Below are 26,467 nucleotides of genomic sequence, written 5' to 3' on the forward strand. Positions count from 1 at the left end.
CACTCTCTCCCCCCCTCTCGGACGCCATGTGGGACGAAGCCATGGGTGACTCGCGAACTATGGACACGTGTGTGTGTCTGTGATTTCGTGGCGTGTTACTCTTGGGGGCGTTTTTTGGGTATAAAAGAAGCAGCACAAACGCTGATATTCATTCCTGTCTGAGCAGCGAATCCATGCGGTCGCTCTGCTCGTGTCCTGTATTGTAACCTCGCCCGTCGGGGCATTGTATGTTTTTTTGGCTTCGGCTCACCTCTCGCTATGAAGTAAACAGTTACGTTATCCTACTGCTCTGGACTTCTTCACGGCTGCAACACCGGCTGGCCGCTCGCACCATACACGCTACCCATCGTATGTTGGAGGCCACGGAGAAAGGATCGGGTGCCCCCGCCCGGTCGCAACAACTGGTTGGCAGCGGTCGGATGACAACTTCACCTGGAGCCAGCGGTGCGAGACCCAACACCACGGACGTCAAGGCGGCTTCGGACTTCGCAGAATTCATGGCGGTCAAGGGTGAGTGCGGGACTTTTCTTCACTGAGTTTTACCAGGCTTCTGAGGATAGCTGGTAGGGCGTGTGTTTTTGTCGCGTGGGTTATTCGCGCAAAACATTTTTTGGAGCAGTGGGAAAGCAGTACTCTAGACCGGCCATGAATTTGAAAGCGTTGAAAAAACCGCAGTTGTTGGAGCTTGCAAAAGAGTTGCGCTTGGATGTTACGGACGCGCTGAGAAAGCCAGAGCTGATACAGGCTATACTCGCTATTGGGGCTGACGATGACGAGCTGTCTGAGTGCATTGAGACGATCGATGGCAGGGAGACCGCTAAACGTCAGGCTGCAGAGGCAGAGGCTGTGCGCCAGCGTGAGGAACGCGAGGGAAGAAAGCGCGAAGAGGAACGCGAGGAAAGAAATCGAGAACAGGAACGCGAAGATAGAAAGCGAGAAGAGGAACGCGAGGAAAGAAAGCGAGAACAGGAACGCGAAGATAGAAAGCGAGAACAGGAGCGACAGCATGAGCTGGAAATGAAGCGTCTAGACGTCGAGGCGTCTCGACCTAGACGTCAGAGTGGCAGCAGCGTGCAGTCTGCGGCGACTGAGCGACCTACGTTGCGAATGTGTGACCTAATGCGACCCTACAAGGTAGGAGAAGACATCGGTCTTTTTTTGGTCAACTTCGAGCGTACGTGTGAGAGGGCCCAGTTTAGCCGAGACTCATGGCCGCAAAAGCTGCTTACGCTTTTGCCAGGTGAGGCATCCGACGTGATGGCCCGCTTGCCAAAGGAGGAGGCGGAGGACTACCAAAAAGTCAAGTCGAGCCTCCTGCGTAAGTACAGGCTGTCAGCAGAGGCGTTTCGCCAGAAGTTCCGGGAAGCCGAGAAAGCTAGAGGCGAGTCGTACTCGGAGTTCGCCTACAAGCTTAAGGCCAATATGGAAGAGTGGCTCAAAGAGGCAGAAGCTTTCGGAGAGCACGACAAAGTAGTTGAGTGCTTCGGTCTTGAGCAGTTTTACCGCCGACTACCGGAGAACCTGAGACTCTGGGTGCAAGATAGGCCAGGGGTAAAAACTGTGGATCAGGCAGCTCAACTAGCCGACGAGTTCGTCGCACGTCGAGGTGCGCAGGGGCCGAGAGACGGCCACAAAGAGTTCAGGCCGAGGCCTGATAAGTCAGGGCCGAAAGGCAGAGCTCCCCAGGTAGACGGTGGAGCAAGGAAAGTCGTTGTCGGGGATAGAGAAACTGTCCACGACAACGAAACGAGAGCAGCAGACGCTGACGAGCAGCGCAGAAAGAAAGCCTATGAAGCGCGCAGACAGGCTGCGTGTTACAACTGCGGCGAGACTGGACATTTCGCCGCTAGTTGCAAAAAGGGAAAACTAGTCTTTCATGTACTAGATCCGGATGAGGATAGCAGGCAACTTTTAGAGCCCTACGTACGCGAGCTAGCAGTTAACGGCAAACCGTGCCGAGTTCTTCGCGATTCCGCAGCAACGATGGACGTGGTCCACCCGTCCTACGTCGAACCGCATCAATTCACGGGCGATTGCGCGTGGATAAAGCAGGCCGTAGAGGCACAAGGCGTGTGTCTTCCGATCGCCAGGATAACCATCGATGGTCCCTTCGGAAAGCTCGAAACCGAGGCCGCTGTTTCTCCCAGCCTTCCAGCGCAGTATCCGTATCTTTTCTCGAACAGGTCGGATCAGCTGTTAAGGGAAAAGGGGTACCATTTTGAGAAACTGCCGAGGAAAGAACCAGCGGGGCTCGCTGCGAAGAGATCGAGTAACGATAGGGTCGCCACCTCTGTGAGGAATGGCGAAACTCAGACAGAAAGCGATGATGGGGCATTTCTAGAGACTCACGACGGAGGGCAGCGTAAGTACACTGTGTGTAAGGTCCCTACGGTGAGCGGAGATGTTTCGTCGCCATGTTCAAAGTGCGCTAGATCACTGGAATCCCTGAAAACGGCTGTCGACCCGAACGCCAGCAGTTCGCGTGCAACTGAGCCGTCTTTTGAGACAGGGCAGCCTAGGTGTAGTGTGGTTCTGGCAGGAAGGAAGGAGAACGGAAACACGCTTCGGTCTTCGCGTGCCGAGGTTGTCGCTGAAAGCGCGAGGGACGACGAGGTAGTGACTGTTGGGAACTCCAAGGTGTCTAATGGGCTCGTCGTGCCCGTTTCACTCCCAGCTGATGCTCCCGTGGATAGGCCAACATTAGCTGAGCTAGTTAAGGTTCCGGTGTCGCCTGTGGCTGAACCGAAGTCTGGAACCGACCAGCCTAGAGGAGTGAACGTAAACGCGTTCCGAGGTTCGTTTGCCAAACGCGTTCGTAAAAAGACGAGCAACGAGGAGGTAGCAAAAACTTCAGCGCGTAATTGTGGCGCGTGTTTCAGTGCGAGCAAAGTTGTGAGCTCGCATCGCGTCGAGGGAACGCCGCCTAGAAGCAGTGCACGCCTAACGTATGAACGGGGGAAAATCCCGCTCGCTCCTCCTTTGTCGAACAAAACGACCGGTGTCATTTCACGCGGTCACAGCAGCGTTGAGAGAACGGCTGCAACTAAAGTGCGATACAGAAAGGGAAAAGCTCAAGGCATTAACGAGAGCTCAAATCGCAGCTCTCGGCGCGAGAAATGGCCTGTAGACGCCTGACTTTCTCAAATTCCTTTGTTTTTCCTGAAGCAGGTTTCGCCTTTATGATTACGTTTTTTTTGTGTGTGTATGGGACATTTCCAATCACGCGAAATGTCACCTTTCAGGTTTGTGCACTTGTCTAAAGTACTGCTGGGCTAAAATATAACTAGTCTAGATAGTTATTAGCGTATTTTTTCGCAACAAAAAGCCTGGTAGATCTTCAGTGTGGATTTGTCTTCGCACTTGCCGGCGATGCGGTTGTGTCTTGCTGTGTTGTTCTGTTGCTTGCCTGACCAATCCAGAGACGTTCTTGGGGAGCCACTTCTGCCCTGTGAAGCTCCAGCACGGTGTCGTACAGCCCAGGCCTGGAGTCGAGCGTCTGCTGAGCACTTCACTGCGAAAGCATCCCTCCGGAAAACGGTTGAAGACCCTTATCCATCGGGATCTCGGACCCCCGGCGGAGAAGCTGTTACGAATCACCCAGCAACACGTGTTTTTCCGCATCAGCAACCACGTGGGAATCGACCATGTGCGCCCACGTGTCGGTGAATCGTACTTTCGTGTCTCGACATGCCGGGTCTGTCACCTCGCTTGGCAACGTGATTCCGGCAGCTGCCAGCGCCACACCCTTCAGGCACCGGCGCGTCGCCTTGACCTTCCCGGCTCAGACGTTTCGCTATCGGCACGATCAGCAGTTGATAGCGCGACCCCGGCACCTTTCAAGGACACTCTCTCCCCCCCTCTCGGACGCCATGTGGGACGAAGCCATGGGTGACTCGCGAACTATGGACACGTGTGTGTGTCTGTGATTTCGTGGCGTGTTACTCTTGGGGGCGTTTTTTGGGTATAAAAGAAGCAGCACAAACGCTGATATTCATTCCTGTCTGAGCAGCGAATCCATGCGGTCGCTCTGCTCGTGTCCTGTATTGTAACCTCGCCCGTCGGGGCATTGTATGTTTTTTTGGCTTCGGCTCACCTCTCGCTATGAAGTAAACAGTTACGTTATCCTACTGCTCTGGACTTCTTCACGGCTGCAACACCGGCTGGCCGCTCGCACCATACACGCTACCCATCGTATGTTGGAGGCCACGGAGAAAGGATCGGGTGCCCCCGCCCGGTCGCAACAAGCTGTAATAAGAATGAGCAGAGGCTCATTGGGGGGGAGGATGTTAAGAATTACTCCGTTCTCGGAAGGCGTGTCTAAAGTTTACACGTCGCTGACGGGGAAGAGCTCGGGAGGACTTTGGAGGCCCCGGATCAAGTAACCGAAGACGAGGATCGGAACGAAAAGCGGCCGCTGTTTACACCATGCGGCGCATCCGAAGGACCAGACCCCCGGACGGTGCGGCGCCAGCGAGCGACGTGTGTTTATATGTGTGCGCGCTTGCAGACGAACCGACGCCAACCATCGTCATTTGAGGCACCGAGACTCTCCTCTTTGTTCGTGCCCTTACCCTCTTTCAGTAGTGTATACCTGTGCGTATAATAAAACAGTTCTTCAAGTGAACCCCACACTGTTCGCATCGTTCCTTAGAGATCTCCTGCGCGCGCGGCACCATCCGCCCCGTTAAGTTACGCGCAGTCGAGCGGGAACTCGCTAATATCTAAAGGCAAGTTCACGCCTGCGGTTTTCCGTACTGTTTTCGACAAAAAAAACACTACTCAACACCGCTGTCTTCCAATTGTGATAGGCGGCCACGTATGCGATGTGGCTAATGGCAAAAGATTGCAACAAGCGGAGGAGGCTGGCCTCTTTCATACCCGCATAGCGCGTGGATATTTTCCGGATTAATCTGATTGCTGTGGTGACTTTGGTTTCGAGCTTATTTAAGGTGAAGCCGTTGCATCCACGCGCGTCGAGGTGTAAGCCCAAGACTCGCAAGGTCTTTACGTGAGGGATGACGGTCCCGTCTCTTGTTCTTAGAATTATGCCGTCGGCCACCGTGATGTTCGTGCGTCGCCCGTAAGGTGATAGAACCAAGAGTTCCGATTTGGTTGGGGAGCATATTAGTTCAGTGTCACAAAGTCGATCTTCGATGATGTCGATTGCTTGTAGCCTCTATGTGGCCGTCGCTGCCTCCCGTAACCCACAGGGTGATATCGTCGGCATAGATGGTGCGTTTAACATCGGGAAGGCTTGCGAGGTGATTGGCCACATCGATCATGACCAAGTTGAATAACATGAGGGAGATCACTGATCCCTGCGGCGTGCCGACGCTTCCCAGCTGTTTGTTGGGGAGGTGGATGTCCCTGGCGTGGATAGTCATAGTCCGGTTGGACAGGAAATCTAACATACGCGAAAGCGCGTTGTCTCATGTTTAGGCGGGAGATTTGTTTCAGAATGGCTGACTGCCGGATCTTGTCAAAAGCGCTCTTGAGGTCCAAGCCGAGCACTGCCCTGTTGTCGAGGGAGCGTGCTGGCTCGTCAACAACCTCGTGTTTAGGTAGCAACATCGCATCCTGGGTCCCTAGCTTCCATCGGAAGCCGAGGATCGAGTTCGAGGATGGAGGATCGAGGATCGAGGACTGGGGATCGAGGAAGTCGAGGATCGAGGATCGAGTTCGGAGCAGCCAGCGGTTCTATCTCATTACGGCGGACAGTCCTATTACGGCGAAGAGTGCATTACGGCTGAGCGTCGCAACACGGCGGAAGGGGGACAGTTTCAGCCGTGCAGCCGTTCAAATGATCTGCAGCTAGTTTCACTCAGCATTGTCGCAGCTGTGCGTTACGTGCAAGAGCCTACATATATATATATACGTTGATACGTCTTTCCCAAATTTTCACTGTTTTCTGTCAATTGATATATTTTTTGGGTGTTTTGCGTGCTTATTTTTTACAGCTGTATGGGGTTGTACTGTAAATGTTCATTTAATTTTTGAATACGTATTATTTTTAGAGGCATTGGAAGTAGCGAGCAATATTTCTTTACTCAAGAAAAGTCTCGCGGGGTTTATGGATATTTATCAACCAAAATCTATTCTTTTCTTCTCAGATAAGGTTTTTAAAAATTAATTGAGACCAGCCTTTCGCGCCACAGTAAATTCCGCTTGCTCCATATTTCTGTTTGGTTTTCGCGCTGCCCTATCTCCTAACATTATGGCTGTGTGCCTAACAGACAAAATAAATCGTTCATTGAACACGGGGACATCGCTGCTGCCGTTTTCAGAGACTTCTCAACAGGATTCGACACCAGGGACCTTGACGTTCTTTTCACTTAGCTCGAGAATTATGGGATAAAAGGTACTGCCATAACTTCGATACGAAGCGTCTACTAATTAGGCAATAGAGCGTTTTAATTTCCATAGCAATATCATACCCTGTCACAGTTAATAGAAGAGTTCCAGAAGGGTCGATCTTGTGCCTGTTGCACTTTTTAATTTTCACGAATAATCTACCTCTGTGTTTTACTTCCTCAATGCATACTGCATGTAGACGGCACCACCGTCTTTGGATGCCATCAAAATAGCTGTGCCTTGAACCAAATGCTCCAGGCTGATCTTTGTTCCTTCCAACATTTATGTCTCTTTAAGAAATTATCTTAACGTTCCTGAAATTAGCTGAAATTACCTAACGTACCTGAAAGAAATTATCTTAACGCTATTCTTTGCCATTTAGTTCTGGAATTAGACACTTCCTTATTTGAATCTTCCAATTCACTTGCGTTTTTAAATAAAAACTAAAAACGTTCTTGGTAAACACTTCGCGTTTGATACAATTGTAAATGCAGTATTACGTGTTTGTTTGGTGAATATGGCCTTCATATTCCATTTTGTGAATGGATTGCCATTGTATTTGTATTGTATGTTTGTGTTTATTGGCGCAAGGATATCGAGGACCATAGAACGCCAAAACAATGTTGAGCGGTCCGTCAATAGTCAGGTTTGAGCTTAGAATGTGTATGAAATGAGTATGATATATCCTAAAATACTGTATATATGGGTGTAGAGGGCCCGGGACAAAAACATGAGATGTTCATAATGGCGGATGAAATGGATTATAGATGGAACGTGACTGTAGCTCGAGCCGAAGAGCACGCTACGTGAGCGTGCCCCTAGTGCGAACAATGAAAACATCGAGGCTTCGCTCAATGCTTGTAGGCTCTGACGTGACGCACTGTACGAGATGAGCTTTAAAAACTTGATATCTGCAAGATAATTTCAAAAAGATTTGTTTGTGAACATAGGTTCATCTCCTAAAAACAGGGACGGGTGTAGCGGAATGTTGAAGGTATAGATTTTAGAGAAATGCCGTTTTCTGGCCTCACTGCAGGATGCGCACTCAATTAACACATGGAGGACGGAGAGCCGGTCCCCACACTTGTCACAAAATGGTGGGAGTGCGCCATTTAAAAGGTATGCGCGTGTAGCGTATGTGTGACCTATGCGTAGTCTGCAAATCGATACTTCAATGAATCTGTATTGTTTTTCTGTTCAGTATCTTCCTAGGTGTGGTTTTATTGAGTGGAGCTTGTTTTCTGTGGGTGTGTCCCACGTGTCCTGCCAGCACTTACGGAATCCCCTTCGGATCACTGGCTTCAAATCGAGGTAAGGAATCTCTGCGACGTCAACACCACTAAGGAGGGCCGCCAAAGTGGCGTTCTGGTCAGCAATTTCATTGCCCAGAATGCCACTGTGTCCAGGGATCCAGCAAACAAGTATTTCTAGTTGTCATTTATAAGCAGTCACAAGAGCTTTAAAAAGGTGATTGAGGACAACATTTTTTGTAGGTTTAAAGCAATCTAGTGCCATAACGACACTTAGGGAGTCTGTGTAGATAATTGATTCTTGTATTTTGTTCTGTGTAATGTGCTCTACTGTGATTAAAATACCATAAGCTTCTGCTGTAAAGGTACCGGTATTTTTGTTCAAGGTCCTTGTGCTGGTGAAATCCGGGCCATGTGCAGCACACGACACAGCGGAAGCTGACTTCGAGGCATCCGTGTAAAACGAGGTGTATGGATATGTGTGTTGTAGATGTAAAAAATGCTGTAAGATCAATTCACGAGGTGCTCGGTGCTTATCAATGCGTTTAAAGGATGTGTCGCAACGAATCGCTGACATTTCTCAAGGCGGGACTACGTCAGCGATGGAGGTCTTCATGCCCTCATCGAAAGACACCCCTACTTCCTCTGCAAGGCATTTGACACGTAAGGATAAAGGGGCAGGGATCGAAGGGCGCGCTAAATACTAACGGGCAGATAAGACGTCATTCAGAATTTAACTGCACGGGTGATTCTTCACAGACATTGTCCTAATAGCATAGAGCAGTACTGTATAAGCACGCTGGTGCTCTAGGGACCAGTGGTCACATTCTACATAGAGACTTTGAATCGGACTTGTCCTGAAGGCTCCCGAGGCAAGGCGAAGGCCCAAATGTAACACTGGGTCCAAAATTTTAGGCCAGTTTTAGACGCAGACCCGTACGTTACGCTTCCATAGTCTATACGGGACCTAACTAAACTGATAAAAATGCGTAGAAGGCAATCTTTATCAGCACCGTAAGATTGATGCGACAGCACGTTTAAAATGTTTATGGTATTTAGGCATTTCTGTTTGAGTGTCTTTATGTGCCGTATGAATGTTAGTTTTTCGTCAAGTATAACACCCAAAAACTTATGTTCTTTCTTGACGGGAATCCGTTCTCTGTTCAGCGCGATGTCGGGTTGTGGATGGATTCCACGCTGTCTTGTGAATAGAACACATGTACTTTTTTGAGGATTCAGTTTAAAACCATTTTCCTCTGTCCATTTCGCAAGCCTGTTTGCACCTAACTGTGTTTGCCTTTCGCATATGGACAGGTTGGAGGAGCTAAAGCTAATATGAACATCGTCAACATACGTTGAGTAGCAGATTGTGGGTGGCAAGGATTTCCAAAGCGAATTCATTTTAACTACAAATAGAGTACAGCTTAATACTCCACCTTGAGGAACACAATTTTCTTGTATGTACGTTCTGGATACAGCTGTCCCTACTCCTACCCTAAATGTTCGCTGTGACAAAAATTTTCAATAGTGTTTAACATGCGCCCAGACACACCGAAAGTCTTGAGATCAAGCAGTATGCCGTGGCGCCAAGTTGTGTCATATGCCTTTTCTAAGTCAAAGAAAACAAAGACAGTGCTGTTTGTTGCAGGGTGGCGAGTTTGGCGAGTTGGTGTACTTGCATCTTGGGGAACAGCGCGAAATAACAGGGACACAAAAAGAAAGAAGTGGACAGGACTAGCGCTGACTTTCAACTCGATTTATTAGAAAAGACGTAACTACTTATACATACACAGAATCCTCCTACCCCCCCCACGCCACGTGCCCACACCAGCCAATGACATACTATCAAGATCAAAACACTCCACTGTTGACAACGCACATTTCCTAACACAGGAACACCTTATCGCGACGACCGCTCCAGATAACCAAATTCTTTTTCGTGCAGGACAACTGATGTTTCACTGATATAATCTCTCCCCCACTTTCTGATGTAGTATGATTCCATCAACTTAAACAGGATATCAGTCTTGCTTAAACAGGATATCAGTCTCGCGGAAAAGCGGATAGCATCGGTGCTCACACGTGCGGCAATGTTCGGCCAGACGTGTGTAATCATCTTTTTTAAGCTTGTTGCGATGCTCCAATAATCGAACGTTTAAGCAGCGACCTGTTTGACCAACATACACTTTTCCGCAAGATAAAGAAATCTTATAAACAACAGCCGCAGAGCACGGTACAAAGGGTGATACATGATTTACTAAATTACATACATACAAACTAGATACATGATTTACTGGTTTACTTACTGATTTACTTACTGATTTACTGATAAGTAGCTACGTCGTTTCTAATAAATCGAGTTGAAAGTCAGCGCTAGTCCTGTCCACTTTCTTTTTGTGTCCCTGTTAGTTCGCGCTGTTCCCCAAGATGCAAGTGCTGTTTGTGGATGAAAGCATCTTTGACATACGACTCAAAGGCTACCAGCTGGTCAGTTGTGCTTGGACCTGATCGAAAACCGGCCTGACAACTGTCCAGGATGCCGTTATATTCAATAAAATACATTGTCCTTTTATTTACCATTTTTCTAAAAGCTTTCCCAGGCAACTTGTCAAAGCTATTGGTCGGTAACTGGCAGGTAGTGAGGCATCTTTCCCCTCCTTCAATACGGCAACTACAACAGCTTCTCTCCAAGCTCTCGGAAAATATCCTGCTGCCCAAATTTTATTGAATAAGTTCAAAAGCATTTGGAGAGTTTCTGTGGGCAGATGTTGTATCATCGCATATGATATCCTATCGGCCCCTGGTGCTGAAGCCTTACATGTTCCTAGGGCAACCAAAAGCTCTGTTAGAGAAAAATTCGAGTTGTATGGTTCGTCGGATGTTTTGTTATCTCTAGTCGGTTTTTTCTCCATGGATGTTTTGTGTTATAAAAAGTATTCGTGTAGTGCGTATAACTTGAAATATATTCAAAGTGTTTTGCAAGGGCTTTTGCCTGATCCTCAAGGGTGTCACCCGCACTGCTAACCAAGGGTAGGCTGTGTGTTTTACGTCCATTAAGCTTTTTAATTCTATTCCATACTTTGCCTTCATCTGTGTATGAATTGATAGAAGTCACAAAAGAGGGCCAGCTCTCCCTTTTGGCTTGTTGGCGAATGCGCCTTCCTTGTGCTTTCGCACGTTTGAAGGAAATGAGGTTTTCAGAAGTGGGATACCTGCGAAGGACACCCCATGCCTTGTTTTGAGCCTTGCGTGCATGCCGACACTCCTCATTCCACCATGGCCTCCTAGTGTTAGGTGTGGCACCAGATGTTTGCGGAATTGAGCACTCGGCGGCATGAAGTATATGGGCCGTAATCAGTTCACAGGCTTCATCAATGCCCAAATGGCTTAAAGATGTGTATGAAAGCTGCGATAGCTGTTTAAATTTCAGCCAATCTGCAGCACATTCCTTAAACCTTTTATGAGAGTCGGAACTGTTAGGGATTTTTCCAATACTTTTCAGGATGAATGGGAAGTGGTCGCTCCCATAAAGATTATCGTCCACTCCCCATTCAACACATGGAAAGAGGACAAAAGACAAGCATTTCCCAAGTGAGAGGGAAGATGGCAAAGTGCGAATGCCCGAGTTTGCCCGAAGTTACCCGAAGTTACCCGATTTGATCCGGAGGGGCGCGCCGTGGCGCGAGCGCCCTCGAGCGTCGGAATGCGGAGCCGACGAGCGAGCGCCCTCACGCGGACGGAACGAGAAGCGAACCGGCGCAGCGGCGCGCCGCCCGCAGCTACGCCGAGCAGGAGACCGTTGCTACGCCGAGACCGTTGCTACGCACGCTCTCTCTCCTCCTCCGCGCCGTTGCTAGGGGAGAGGGAGAGCGCGAACGGCGGACGAGTGATGCAGGGAGCGGCGCGCCGCCCGCAGCTACGCCGAGCAGGAGACCGTTGCTACGCCGAGACCGTTGCTACGCACGCTCTCTCTCCTCCTCCGCGCCGTTGCTAGGGGAGAGGGGGAGCGCGGACGGCGGTCGAGTGATTTAGGGTCGCTTATAAAGTGCATTCGCACTTAAAAGAGCCGATTGCCAAGTCTATGTGTGAGTATGTGTTGTGTGTAGTGTTGTAGTATGTCGGCTGTTTTTTATTGAGTAGACAAGCTCCGGAGGAAAATAAAAGCTTTTCTAGCAAGCCACCCCGGGCATCTGTCCGTTGAGACCCCCAGAATTTACTGTGAGCATTAAAGTCGCCTACCAATAAGAAGGCTTGCGGGAGTTCATCTATGAGGGACTCGAATTTCTGAGCTCGATAGGCGGTAATCCGGGGGAATGTATAGAGAGCAAACTGTTATTAACCTATTAAAGAGGATTGCTCGGACTGCCACAGCTTCGAGGGCAGTGAGCAACTGAAGAGGTTGGCAGGGGACAGTCTTTTGCAAGACAATTGCTACACCACCAGAGGAGTGAGTGCAGCAGTCCCTGTCTCTCCTGAATATTGAGTATTGTTTGAGAAAATTGGTTTGTGTAGGTTTTAAGGGTGTTTCTTGTAGGCATAGGATATTTGGATGGTACTTATGAAGGATTTCGTAGACATCATCGAGGCTTCTAATTAATCCCCTACAGTTCCATTGGATAACGCTTTGATCTGCCATAAAGACTAGAAGAAAGATGTTGAGCATAGGTTTTGCTTGGATGGAGATACCTATGTCACTGAGCCCAAATCAGGCCCAGTGACTCGGGGAGCTTGTGGTTTTTTGCCGCGGCCAAGACTGACGCGCTGTTCGTTCTTTGGGTGACTGCGATGCAGGCTGAGATGGCGTGGCATCCATGTCCTCGTCCGAGTTTCGGGCCGTTGACGGGAGGGAGGTTTTACGACGCCCATCCCGCAACGTGTGTGATGGGATGGCAGAAGATTTAGCCAATACCTTTTTCGTTGTGCTAGACATGGCTGCAGAAGAGGGGCCTCCTGTACCCATATCCATCGCCACCGGAGTTTCAGCGGCCGGAGTCTGTGGAGTAGTGACAGCAACGCCACTCCCAGTGCAATTCTGGTCAGGTGCAATGCATGCGAGCACGGCTGGCGTTGCCTGAGTTGTTTGGCCTGCCAAGGGCAGCACCTCGGGGGGTAGGTGCGCCACCAAGTCAGTTTCGCTGACCTGAGTGGCCGCTGAAACCACACGCCACCCCACCCCCCGGCGGGCCGCGCTGGCATAGCTCCCTGAAGGAAGCAGAGCATACCGTTTACGGACTTCTGAAAATGAGACATTTTGCATCACTTTTAGGTTGATGATTTCTTTTTCTTTCTTAAACTCCTGGCAAGAGCGAGAGTATGCCCCGTGGGGTCCTCCACAGCTGCTGCACTTGAGTTGTGTGCTTTTGCAGTCGTCAGCAGAATGGTCCTGCTCAGAGCACTTCGCACACGTTTGTTTTCCTCGGTACGAATTGCTGCCGTGCCCATACCTCTGGCAAATAAAGTAACGTCGCGGGTTTGGTATGTAGACTCTGGTCTTACAGTGCAGAAACCCTGCGTTCACATACTCTGGCAAAGTGCAGCGATCAAAGGTCAATATTATGTGCTTTGTCCTAATTTCGTTCCCGTCTCGTCTAATGGTGATGCGTCGCACAGCGGTTGCTCCCCTGCTCGCGCAAACCTTCAAGCAGGTCAGAGTCTGTTTCGTTGATCAGTTCTCATTCGGAGATGACACCCTGGCAGCTGTTAAGGGTACGGTGGGTAGTTACTGTACCAGGCGGTACAGAAAGTGTGTCCGAAGACGGGCCCGTCTATGGCCGCTTTCTGGCATGTCCGGCCAGCATCCAGGTTCTGGCAGCCGCTGATCATACGACGAGCGGCCAACATTCGGCAACCAGCGCTTCGGTATTTCTCCGGCCGCCCGTGTTCAGACGCACAACGGCAGCTGCCCGGCTGCCAGATATTCAGTTGCCTTTCGGCTGCCGATGTTGAGAAAGAAATCGGCCGGAGTACGGCTTTAGGGCATCCGTTTTTCCTTCGGGAAGCGGTGTTCAGGCGAAGCACGGCAAGCGACCGGCCACAGGATATCCGTATTCTTGTGGCAGTTGGTGTTCGAAAGGAGACCGGCCGTAGCGCGGCTGCCGCGCATCCTCTCTTTCAACGGTGAACCGCGCGTCCGGCGGCAGAATATTCGTTTTCTTCGGGCAGCCGGTGTTATAAAGGAGATCGGCCGACTTACGGCTTCAGAATGTACGTTTTTCATTTGGTTAGCGTCCTCGGCCGAATTACGGCAAGCGAACGGCCGCAGAATTTTCGGCAACCGGTGTTCAAGAGGAGACCGGCCCATAGAGAAAGAAATACTGGTAAGAGTGGACACTCCCATAGAGGCCTGCGGCCGAATGACTGTACTGTAGTGTAGCGCACCGAGTGGACGGGTAGCCAAACTACTAACCATACTTTCGTTCACTTTCGTACGTTCACTTTCGGTTTCAATTTCACGGATACCGATTTTGGCGGGTAGTTTGAAGGACTGGAAAGCGCTGCTCACGGCGACGGGCATCGGTACGGTATTCGAATGCTTTCATGCAATAATTACTGTTTATTTGAATATATCATTCTCAGGCTTAGTGCCCGTATGCTTTTACAAAAAAAAACCTTTTTCTGAAAATGGCAAATTGCAATTTACAGTACCACTCACACTTGGTTAAGAATTCTGTCGTGTGTTCACATGTTGCCGAGCCCCATAAAAGAGACACATCATAAATGAAGAAATATTTATTGCGTGGCACTAAACGGAACAAGTTCAAATTGTCATCATTCTTTGCAACACACATATAATAATAAACAGTGAGTAATACTTAACAGAGACAATACACAGTAGTGAGAGGAAAATACGTTTCCAGGAATGAAAAAAATATGCACAAGTAAAGGTATCACAACCACACAAAGGATTTTTTCTCCACGGTAATTGAAAATGCAGAAAACCCAGAAACTCAGCCATCCACAGGTTTACTTGTATCTACGACACCCTCAGACTCTATGCGCTGTTGCAGTCATACAAAAATATCAACCATAACATAATCTAGACACTGGGATACTTGCAACTGTTTACAACCACTATCTCCGGAGATAATTTTTTAGTCTGGCAATTTCTCCAGTTAGGATGTGAAAGAAGGGAAAAACTTAGGCTTTGATGGCCTCACTTATTTGATGAACTCTAATGAGATCTATTGCCTCGGGGCAACTTCAAATCAGTAGCAGTAATTGAACAGAAATCCCATTTATGTGGAGATGCACACGCAAAAGGTTAAGAGGAAAAAAATCAACTTCCTATTGGTTCCTTGCAAGGGTGCATTTTCCCAAGAAGCCGGGTTACCTACCGAAAGCGTCACCTTCCCAGTAAAGGCAAAGGGCCAGGAGGAGATATTTTAGGTACGTGCACGTAGTCAACCGACAGGTTCCAGGCTCGTTTAAGGCACACAAATTCATGCCTTCCGCTGTCAATACGAACAGTTTAATATAAGAAACAGGGAAGCAGTATATGCTTCTCGTGTATGAGACAATGGTGGCACTTACAGAGTACCATAAGCATTTGACAACGTAGGTCCCAACATGGTTCTCTTCATCTCGGCCAGTCCGACAACAGGCAGCACGTACGGTGGCAAACGACATTTAGCATGACCTCTTACCCTGGCAGTCTTCATAATGTCAAAGGGTTTTTGTGGATGTACTGTTTTCACAATATTACAACTAGCAGGAACAATAATTTGCGAGTGGAGTTTAGAGACTGTATACGCTGTTGTTCGTGGTTTTAAAGAGATGAGGCATGTCAGTGATAAAAAACAGTTTGTTCCTTGAGTCAACGATAGTCTTTTCAGTGGTCACGCCTTATTGAGTGCCGAGACTTGCGTTATATTTTAGGTGCTAATGGCAAAGTTCAATAGATGGAATACAGTTGCGGTATCCATCAGAAGCATCAATAAAGCAGCAAGAAGCATTGCAGGCAGTCATCAATACAACTGAATAACTCTGGGAGAACAGTTGCCACGGCCACTTTTGTGAGTCCTGTGAGGGCACAATTCATGAAGTGCTTGCACCATGTTTGGTATGACGAATGCAGTTGGCTGGTTGGCTCTGTCTTGAGGGCACCTGTAGACCTGCACAGGTGATAGGTGAAATAGTACACAAACTGCTTGCAATGACAAATGATATGTGAACAGTCAGTAAATTTCACTTCAACTAGTATTCAAGTATTGCCTCCAGTGCATGCCACCTATTTAAAACACAAGTTCTCTTAATCTATTCAGCAATCATGCGGTCAAGCTATTAGCAACACTAAAAATATGGGTCTTTGTAATTTCGCAACACTGGTTAGGCATATTCTTAAAGGAGCCATGAAGAGAAAACACAAGTTCGGTTCATTCAAAAGGTTGTCTCGTTAGAATCATACTGACACCACTTTTAACGTCAACTTCGCTCAAATAAGCTACATAATTACGAAAAACGGGAATGGTCATGCGACCCACCAGCTCATTTCCCGCAACAGAACCTATGTCGTCACATGGGCTAAGCTCTGCGATTGGCGGAGGCTGGCAGAAGCAGCCGCAAATTAGGTAGAACTTACAAACTAGACGAACGAGCAATTTGCGCTTAAATTTAGGGCACATTCTTTACAAAGCAATAAGAATGATGGGACAAACAGTGGAAGTTACGAAAGCACATGTAAACATAGAAGTACTGATGCGTTCTGCTGTTCGTACTGCGCACAGCATGCTTTGGTTTCGCTGCACAGCACTACGGGGCTTGGGGTTGTCTCAGACGACACTGGCCGATTGACGCAAGCAACGGTGTCTTACGTGACCCCATTTGTCGAGCGAGCACTGTTTCAGGGAACGAATATTTTCTCCCAGAACAAAAACAAGCCAGGTTTAAATGCGGGCAAAAACAAACCAAACGCTTGCCACGGTATGGTGGCGCCATCTAGGTTACGGAACGTAAAGAAACGGGGGAACAAACCAACACCGCTCTACAGGGTGGAGACAACCTTTGAACGGTCCCGTGCCGCCGCAATTGGGCCAACGGGCTCAACGCGTTATTCTTTTCGTTTCCCACGAGACCTAGCAACGCGAAACAGACAATATGATTCAAAATTTTTCAGTAAACCGCGTTGCGGCGATAATTTTAGCGCGGTTTTGACACAATGACTTGCTTCGGCGGCGAGCGAGCAACTGAAAATGGCGGCGCCAACGTATACGTGTCCCTACCCTGTACGGCGGATGCGTGAATGAAGGTACTCTAGGCTGCAGAGCGGTCGGTTTCAGTGATGTCACTTGGGACCACGAAAACGCACGATTGAGCGGGAAAATCAAAATTTTAACCTAAATTGTTTAATTTCTCAGTGAATAAAGCACCGTTTGTATCCGGACAAGCGCTGGGGGCACTATAAAACACGAAATCTTTCGAATAAAACCAACTTGCATTTTCTCTTCATGGCTCCTTTAATGCAATTGAGCTATTGTTTGGGTTAACAAGAATGATAACGCTGCTCACATAGCCTGAATCCCTTTGTCTTTTTTGTAAAATCAGGACGAAGAGCGAGAGCGAGCTGAACGTTAAACAAACCTGTTGCCCCACGGGCTCGCGAAAGAAACGCATCCCGAGAACGGGCACCTGGCGAAAGTATATTTGGGCGCTGTGTGGGCAGCATGGCAAGCAGCAGTGAGCGTCGTACTGAGTACTACTAACCGCCAAAGGCTATGCCTTAAAAAGATATGACAAGAAACACACAGTTCCGACTGAATAGGTGCAATCTGCGCAATACGCGTTTAATTAAACTAGCCAAAATATGACCAGAGAAAAGCGAGCAAACGCTTGAAAAAACGGCAAGTGTGGATCAGTTGTATGCAATACCTGCGATACCGGAATTGATATACGATGTAGAACGAAGACCAAATATGAAGGTTTCAATGCACTGCGCACTCACCCCGCCTCGAGCAAAGCTGTTATCTGCCGACGAAAGACGCGTTTTTACCGTACCTGACGCGCCAAAGCGAAGCGACGAGCGCGCGTTATCGGCGTCGGCGAGCGGGTTCGCTTTGTACGCCGGCAGCTTGGTATGCACCCATGTGTAAAACTTACGATGAGTGAACGGCTGCTGGTTTTGCCCGGATAAGCCAAATTAATGCAGATACGGCTACTTCGCCGCGTACGTTAGCCCGGACGGCTTTGCAGCGCATCACGGCCATAATACATAATAGCAGTAACAGTTGGCCAAGCTAGCAATGGCTAGCTAGTATAATACAACGCAGCCTGCGGCTCACGTAATTCAGTGCAGCGACAGCAGCGCGCAACGCCTGCTTTGCCTACGGACCGCCGGCCGGCCGGCCACTTCCGCAACTCACCGCCGTCGTTTGCGGCACGTAAACGCTACGTGCGACGACGGGCGCGTACCGCTGACATTCCTCAGCGCTAGATGAAACGGCACAACCAGCCTAAAATACCATTACGTCCGGCTAAAAAATGGTGTCTTACGCCTTTCCGGGGCGTTTCCCAAGCGCTTATCCTAAAGACGCCACACTAGCTATGCCTGATTCCCTGAGGTTACGCAGTGCTCGCAGTGTTTGCAGTACAAGGAAACGCAAATATGATACGCCACACCAGCACTTAAAAAAAAATTCCCCCGCATTTCCCCGAGGGGGAGAATGTGAAAGTGCGAATGCACGGTTGTCTGCCCGCTTGCGGCTCTTGCGCTCGGCCCCAGCAGCCCACCGCCTCGCCGCCTTCTCTTCCATCTCTTCCATCGGGTTTGTAGTATCACGTGTACACCACGCAGTAATCAAGCCGCTATAACGCCGCTGAGTCGCCAACGCACGCCGCTGACGACGTAGTTTGAATGCGTTAAAGATATAAGGCGCGTCACTAACACTGATATCAGCGTCGTGTCCGTGGCTTGGTCTCTATATTAGCCTGGTCACTATAAACCACACCTTCAGCTTCAATTTCCACTATTGCATTTCTGCGCGCATACTTCTTTTCCGCGCTGAACGCTCTTTTAGTCGGCGCTTCCCCGTGCAAAAATCTCTCAGCTCGTGCGCGCACAAGCGCACCCTCATACGTCTCTTTATCTATTACTTCGAGCTGCGCTTTTAATCCTCTAATGTCATCCTTCAACGCCCCGGGCGATTCACATTCTTCCTTAACGTAAACGTCCAGGGTACTTCGTAACCAGGCTTCTCTTTGCTTCTCGTCGTATTTGATTGCGGATGATCTTTCAAGGGCCTTTAACTTAACTTCTTGTTTGAAGAGCTCCTAATTGAGAGTAAAGTTAACGTTCTCTTCTCCACCGAAAAACGTCCGTGCACATGCATTAACGGCGTCAGTGAAATGTTCATCCTGCAGCAGCTTGTTATTAAGCTTCCAAAGCCCCCAACAGAACGCGTTGCCTGGTTTTACCATTCTACCAACGGTTACGGTCACTAGACAGTGATCGCTGAAGGAAACGGGGGAGACTAGGTAGCTACCACACTCCGGCAGAATCTCTGACGAAACATACACTCTGTCGAGACGCACATGACTGTTGCCCTGGAAGTGTGTATAGCGAACGGTACCGCTACTGCCAAGGCTATCGCCCACATCTTCCAGCGCGAAGTCAGCGACGATATCAGTTAAAACTATCGTACTCGCATCGCGGAACCTTGTCGAGCTACTTTTGTCTTGCGCAGAACATACGCAATTAAAGTCGCCAAGTAAAATAACGAGCCTCTCCGTATCGCAAAACCCGCGAACATCCTCAAAAAAACCCTTCCTTTCCGCTGCCTTTGTGGGCGCGTACACACAAATCAAGCGCCATTCGCTTGACGATAAAACAAAATCGCACACAACAAAACGCCCACACTCGGACGCGGTGACGGTCTCTAGGGTTGCCCCCAAACTCCTTCGATCCAACAGGGCAACGCCCGCAGACATCCCGACCGCGTGAGCAACGCACATGTCGTACCTCGACGCAAACGGGCGCACCATACGATCTGTCTGCTCCTCTCTCTCAACCTTCGTTTCTTGTACCGCCACTATATCCAGGTCCTGTTCGGTCACTAAACGATACAACTGATTCTGCCGTCTCCGGTCAGCAAGCCCCCGGACGTTAAGCGTGGCAATACGGATTGGCGTGTTTAAATACAGCAGGTTAAGAGAGAAAACAAACAGACCCGAAAGCATTTATGCTGGTACATTTGACAAATGAAAAAAAAAAACACAACACCGTAAAACGACGAAAACAGCCCCCCCCCCCTCCCCCCATGGAAAAAAACAAACGGATCCAACTTGAGCCCGTTGAGAGAGCTTCACTTAACGCTCGTACATACAAAACACCCCAAACCCCCACCCTGAAACGAAGGAAGAACTCTTCGACGCCCAACACACCCCCCCAAAAAAACGCGCAATGACCGCAAGGAAAACCCTTCGACACCCGACACAGAACCAAAAACCCACGTAATACAACTAACGAGCTTAAACCCAATACTAGAACACGCCCTGCACTTTTCTTGCTTTTCAAAGACACACAAAGAAAACTTAAAAATACTTTTAGCAGTCCGAAAACGAAGGCAAGGATGGCGTTCTTACGAATTCTTTGTTGCCGTGGGTCCTCTGTCGTAGGGCGTGTTGAGCTTCGGCTTGAAGCTCGAGCGCCGCGACGTGGGTCCCACACTCACCGACCCCACCGCTACGGAGCCATCCCCCCCTCCGCGTTGTCCGACACTGTCTTGACGCGGCCGCTTGGCCACAGACTGGTCCTGGTCGCTAGTTTTCAAGTCGACGCCCTCTTGGGGGGCGGGAGATTCCAACGCCGCAAACTGACCCGCCACGCTCACCGGGCTCTCACCGTCGCCGTCGTACGTCAGCTGGTCTCCTTCGTTGACACTTTGCGCAGGTAGCACTACGACGGCGGCCGACTCCTTCACCTCAGCGCTCTTTTCAGGCGGCGCGTCCTCCGTCACCGGGTCTCCTCCGCCCCCTGCTGCAGCCGCCTCCGTCTCCTCCTCGTCCATGATGTTCTCCGTTCGGTCCACATCCCCCACCGGTCCGGCCACCTTCGCGTACGTCCGCACGCACTCGTTCGCTTCGTGACCGAAGCGGCGGCAGAGAGTGCAGCGCGGCACCTTGCAGTCGCGCCTCATGTGCCCCGTGCCATAACAGCGAAGGCACTGCGGGGCCCTGCCGGGCACGACCACGAGCGCCTGCTCGCCTGCGACACGAAGCTGGTGGGGCAGGTCCTCAGCCCTCACGCCCGCGTTGAGCTTGAGGGTCACGGACCGCGTCGTCGAGCCCTTGTCGTGGACGCCTTGAACACGCCAGCGCTCCCGTGAAACTTCGCTGACCCTCCCGTAGGGAGCCAGCGCAACTCGTACGTCGTCCTCGGTCACGTTGTAAAGCAGCCAGTGGAGCTTCAGCCGCAGGTCCTGGTTGGCAGGGTCGACGACGAGGCAGTGTCGACCTTTGACGTGAAGCTCCTTTGCTTCCAAGATCTTCTTGACGCCTAGCTCCGACTTGAACGTCACCGCCCATACGTGACTCATTTGGAACGCCCCCAAGGCAAGTACCTCAGGGAGCAATTCCAGCCGAGCCAAAGTATCGCGGAAATCTTCAACGCGATACGGGCGCGCACGCATGTCACCGTGCAAAAAAACGGTATTAAAAACAATACGTCCTGTAGGCAATGTCGGCAACGAAACTTGATAACAATCGTCCTGAGCAAGAAACCTGTTACCGCGGCCGGGAACGGCCGCATTAACCGCTCCTGAGGAGCCCTGCATCCTGCGTCTGTTCACTGTGGTGGCCGGAAGCAGACTTTTATAAAAATTTGTTTTCTTGTCATCCTGTCGATGCCGTCAAGTTTAGAGAAGAGTTTACGTCATTGTTACCGTGCTTAGACGAGGAAGTTATGGCGCATCTCGAAAGAGATATTACAGTAGAAGATATACGCGGCACTATCGACGAGTTAAGCCCAGGGAAGACGCCGGGCCCTGATGGCCTGAGCGCTGCTTTCTACAAGGCGTTTAAGGGTGACATTAGCCCGGTCCTATGTAGAGTTTACTCTGAGGCGTACCACAAAGGTGAGCTGCCACCTTCTTTTCTCGTGTCGCACACTGTGCTTATACCGAAATCGGAGGAGGTTGCGAAACTCAGGCAGATCCCTGGGTATCGTCCTATTAGTCTGACAAATGTCGATTATAAGGTTTTAATGAAAATATTGGCAGGCCGCTTACAGACTGTCATAAAGGACCTGGTAGGGCCGCATCAAACGTGCGGGATCAAAGGGCGGTCGATAGTTACAAATATTCATACTGCCCGAAGTGTTCTGGAGTGTTGTGACGCCATGCAAGGGACTTTGGCAATGCTCCAGGTAGACATGGCTAAAGCCTTCGATCAGGTGTCGCACGAACTTTTGTTAAATATGTTGAACACGTGAATGTTGGTTCTGTTATTCTCAATGGTGTGCGCATGGCGTACACTGGGTGTTCTACTAGGCTTGTTATTAACAAAACGATCGGCGCACCCGTTCCTGTTCAACGTGCCGTTCGTCAGGGTTGCCCATTGTCTCCGTTGCTTTTTTGTTTCTACATTGAAGCGTTTTGTTTAAGTGTAATCCGGAGCAAAGACGTCAAAGGGTTTAAACTTCAGTCGTGTGATGTGCGGGTGTTAGCTTACGCTGACGACATTGCTCTTTTTTTTTGTTGATAGGAGAAGCATAAGCATTGCTGTAAACACCTTGAAATGTTTTTGTAAGTACAGTGCCAGTGGTGTTAATTGGCAGAAATGTGTTGGTTTCTGGCATGGCCAGTGGGACAGTATGCCTAGTGTTTTCGAGTGTATCAGCTGGCAGACGACGCCGGTGAAGTACTTGAGAGTGCCCCTCGAGAACTATGTAGACAGCGACCCTTATTGGCGCAGTCAAACAGTCGAATTGCGTGAAAAGGCCGAGAAATGGAAGGGAAGCGGACTTTCAATATTTGCTAGGGCATCAGTGTGTAATGTGTTTTTAATTAGCAAACTGTGGTACGTTCTACAGGTGTTGCATTGTTCGCGGGCGCGTGTACAGGCCTTGCACCGAGTTTTTGCTATGTTGATTTGGGAGTCGTCATGGGAGAGAACAAGCCGTACGAACCTGTTTCGGCGCGTGCGTCTTGGTGGCCTGTCATTATCGCATCTGTTTTTGCGTCAAGTGGTAAATCGTTTTTTGTTTCTTCGGGATGTGAAGGACTCCTTTTTGCGCACTGTGTGTCAGGTGAAGTTGGCCAGAGCGCTTCCTGATTTTGTTTTAACGTCAGCTTCTTTATCTTTTGGCGCAACGAAAGGCTACTTCCGTGAGGTGGTACAAGCCACCATGTTTTTGCGTGCACGCTTCACGCTAGAGTACTTATCTAGTGTGACGCGTAAAAGATTGTATAATGACCTCGTTGATTCAGTACTTCCCGTTCCATTGTATAGATCGCTGTACCGTGTAGGGCCAGGACAGGATGTGCTCAAGCGTGTGAAACGTATGGCGATTGGCCCATGGGTTAAGACGTTTTTCTTTAAACTTCACTCGGGCGTCCTTGATGTGAAAATGTGGCAGAAGGAAAAGGGAATGTTTTTGCCGGGTGGGGTGGACTGCTACCCGTGCAGAAAACCCGAAACTGTAGAACACGTGTTTTTGGACTGCTGGGACGGGGTCTTCTTTTGGGACGTGCTTCAGCGAACCCTCAAAAAAGATTTTCCCCTGGACGCTCACGGCATTAGGTTTTTACCTATTGAGAGTGACGAAGTACCTTACGACCTCGTGATGGTCCTGGCCCTACATACAATTTGGAAATCCCGCATGGCCATACGCCATAGGGACGTTGACGCTAAATGGTCAAGAGAATATTTCGCTGATTCAATGCGTATGATTATTGAAGTGTGGAGGGCTCAGCCTGAGCCTCCAGAGTGGTTGCCTGTGATGGAAACACTGACCAACCTCAAACAATTTTAATCGTTTTTCTGCTGTCAAGGTGATGACTAGCAGTTTTATCGTTGCAGTTTTTTGTTTGATGGTGCTTGTTTTGTACTGAAATGTTGCAATAAAAAAAAAAAAAAAGTGTCCGTGGCTTGGTCGGTAGAGCGTCGCGCTGCGGCCGCAAAGTCCTCGGGATCGAAACCTGGCGCCGGATGCTGTTTCTTTTTTAAATATAGAGGAGCACCGCTCCCTCGCGGCGCGGCGGTGTGCGCCGCGCGCAGTGGCGTCACGTGGTGAGTGACGTCACTGCGCCGTTGCTACCGACGCTCCTCTCCGCTCTGAGCCGTTGCTAGGGAGAGCAGGGCTGCGGACGCCGCCGCCGCCGGCGGTGGATGGTTTGGGGTCGCTTATAAAGTGCATCGCACTTAAAAGAAAGTCTCACCTTTCGTTCACGATGCAAAACCGATGTCGCAAAGAAAGCGCTAGGCGTTTCCTTCTCAACAACAGAGGTTAGCACGAGGCTGCAGAAACGCACGTGCAAACGCTGCCGAAAGAGCAAAATGGCGGCTTGCGCTTGCGGCTTGGCCAGGCTTGGCGAAAAGAAGCTACAAAAATTTACATTCACAGCCATTCAACTTACTACACAAATAAAAATGTGTAGTCTAATGTGTAACAAAATTTTAAAAGTATAATATTGTGTGTTAGCTTAATTTTAAATATATAGTTTTTTACCACTTCCGACTGCCGGAAGGTGCGCGAGTCAGGCCACTCGGTCGCGATAAGCCCGTGTGTCCACTCTTCTAATTTTTTATTTCTCTTTGACCGGCCTTCGTAAGGTATCAGGTTATACGTCATTATGCGAACAACGGCGCGCGTCTGGGCGCCGAGAATTCATGCGCACACGTACTTGGAAGAAGACCCGCCGATGTAGGACCGGTTTTTCCCTGGGTGAAGAAAGAGCCGTTAGGGAGTCGAATGCCGCAGACACGTTTTTCGTCCGCTCGGTGTTTCTACATTTTAAATGAACGAACTACGTTTGTCAAACAGTATTGAGTGTTCTAGGTGAACGGGCAAGGTGCAAGGACTCACTGGACATTACCAGTGAAACGTTTAGGCCATCAAAATGCCATTTATTGCCACAAGAAGACTGTGCCACACCGACGGGTGAGCTAAGCCTCGACAGTCATAGCCGCTACAACGCCTCGCCCGTCGGCTTCGTCGACGCATCAGCTCGAGGCTGTTCGCCCCCTCAAGAAATGGAGACCATTGGACATATCGACCCGGCAGCGATGTTTGACCCGAGATGGCGGTGGTTCACCAAAATAAGTGGCCTTAAAGGGTGTCGAGCAAGCGGCCACCACGCAGGAGCTCAACCGGCGCCATGTCAAGGACTCCCCACCAAAGAAAGGCAAGGGTGCGCAAAAGCGCAAGTTTCCGGCTATTCTTCTCACAATAATACTGCGAAAAACAATGTGCACAATATTGTTTGTGATAAACGTAGAAGAGGCAAAGCTCGTGCATTGGTAGGCTCAACTTCGTGCCCTGCACTATGTTACTTCATGGGTTTTTATGACTGCCTATTTAGAAACAATTGTTATTTTGAATTTTCCATAACAACAGAAACTTGTGAATGACGAAGCCTGGATGTTAATTTAGTTGCGGTGTTTGAAATTGAAATTAGCTACACTTGGGATATGACTCATTTGGTTAAACATAATCGCCAGCATCCTAGCAAACACGGATTTCGTCGGGTTTTTCTTGCTCAACGCAGCTTGTTGAGTTAACACACAATTTGACTCTAGCAATAGATAAGCTTAAAGTAGCTGACTATTTTCTTGTGCGGCAAAAAAGCATTTGACGGTGTTTCATATCACCTTCTTGTTAGTACATTGCGGGCAATAAACTGAATGAATTGGTTATTGCATGGATAGCCGAGTATATCACTCTAAGACAGCAGCTGGTCGCTCTCAATGGTTGTTCATCCGGATATGTTCCCGCGACCTCAGCAATTCCCCAAGGCTCGGTTGCGGGCCCTCTTTTGTTTGTGTGGCCTCAAATCTTTGTTAAAAATGTTCGCGAATGACTGTGTAATTTACAGGACTATAGCGAATGAACGTGATTCAAAATACTTGCAGCATGATTCAAATTAATAACATCCTGGTGTGCTGATTCAGAAAAGTCGGTGAATCTTAAAAAATGTGTTAACGTCAACTTTACAAGAAAACCTTCATTCCAATTCAATGCGTATACAGTAAATTACACTGCTTTAAAAACGGCCGCGGAATATAAATAACGAGGAGTTTATTTAACGAGTTCTTAGAGAAATAGGCACGTTCACAACATAAAAGTTACGGCTGCACGTGTTTTCGGCTTTTCGAGATAAAATTTCAGCGAACCTCAACCTAACTTAAAAGAACAACCGTATTGCACTCATGTGCGCTCAGTGTGTCGGAACGGACCGAAAAACGAAAAAAACGATATTTTTGACCGGAACGAAAACGTAACCGAAACATTATATATTATTTCGTTCCGGAGTGAAACCGAAATATTTTTAATGGTTTTCCGTTCACGGGAAATGTCTGCACGGTCCCAAGAAATTCACGGTCAAGGCAATGTTGTCGCCCTTTGTACGTCCACATCGCGTCGCTAGCACCATCATGTTGAATTCCGGCAGTATCATTTGCCTTGTCAACAGTGCGGTGGATTGGTGTCTGCACCATTGACAGCTTGCAAAATAGTTACTGCGCATGCGCGAGCAAGTTTATTTTCCACCAGATAGCTTCGAGCATAGACTAGCAGGCAAACTACTTTTTTTTCTTCAATTGACCACTACTGCCTGCCTTTTTTTATTTCGTTTTTCCTGTTCGGTGGAACATGCAAAGAGGAGGCGTGATATTCCTGCAGTGTGTTTCGTTACCGACGTTGTTACTGTCTCGTCGGC

At 49.1% G+C, this 26,467-nt stretch overlaps 2 protein-coding genes across 2 annotated transcripts; one reads left to right on the forward strand and one right to left on the reverse strand.

Annotated features, from left to right (window-relative positions):
* Nucleotides 1-311: 311 nt before the first annotated feature.
* LOC144140015 (uncharacterized) lies at nt 312-8,929 on the forward strand. The gene is made up of 2 exons (XM_077672228.1): nt 312-2,476; nt 8,916-8,929. Exons 1-2 carry the CDS (start codon nt 646-648, stop codon nt 8,927-8,929), a joined length of 1,845 nt encoding a protein of 614 aa, XP_077528354.1. The 5' UTR covers nt 312-645.
* An 11,156-nt stretch (nt 8,930-20,085) lies between these two features.
* On the reverse strand, nt 20,086-21,364 carry LOC144140016 (uncharacterized). The gene has a single exon (XM_077672229.1). It carries the CDS (start codon nt 21,362-21,364, stop codon nt 20,171-20,173), a length of 1,194 nt encoding a protein of 397 aa, XP_077528355.1. The 3' UTR covers nt 20,086-20,170.
* Nucleotides 21,365-26,467: the final 5,103 nt, after the last annotated feature.

The sequence above is a fragment of the Haemaphysalis longicornis genome, unplaced genomic scaffold, assembly GCF_048455015.1.
Source record: "Haemaphysalis longicornis isolate Haplotype H1 unplaced genomic scaffold, Haemaphysalis longicornis Haplotype H1 scaffold_5, whole genome shotgun sequence".
NCBI lineage: Eukaryota > Metazoa > Arthropoda > Arachnida > Ixodida > Ixodidae > Haemaphysalis > Haemaphysalis longicornis.

Excerpts from the sequence above, each read along its gene's own strand:
- LOC144140016 (XM_077672229.1), bottom strand. The coding sequence starts at position 21,364 with ATGCAGGGCTCCTCAGGAGCGGTTAATGCGGCCGTTCCCGGCCGCGGT.
- LOC144140015 (XM_077672228.1), top strand. The coding sequence starts at position 646 with ATGAATTTGAAAGCGTTGAAAAAACCGCAGTTGTTGGAGCTTGCAAAA.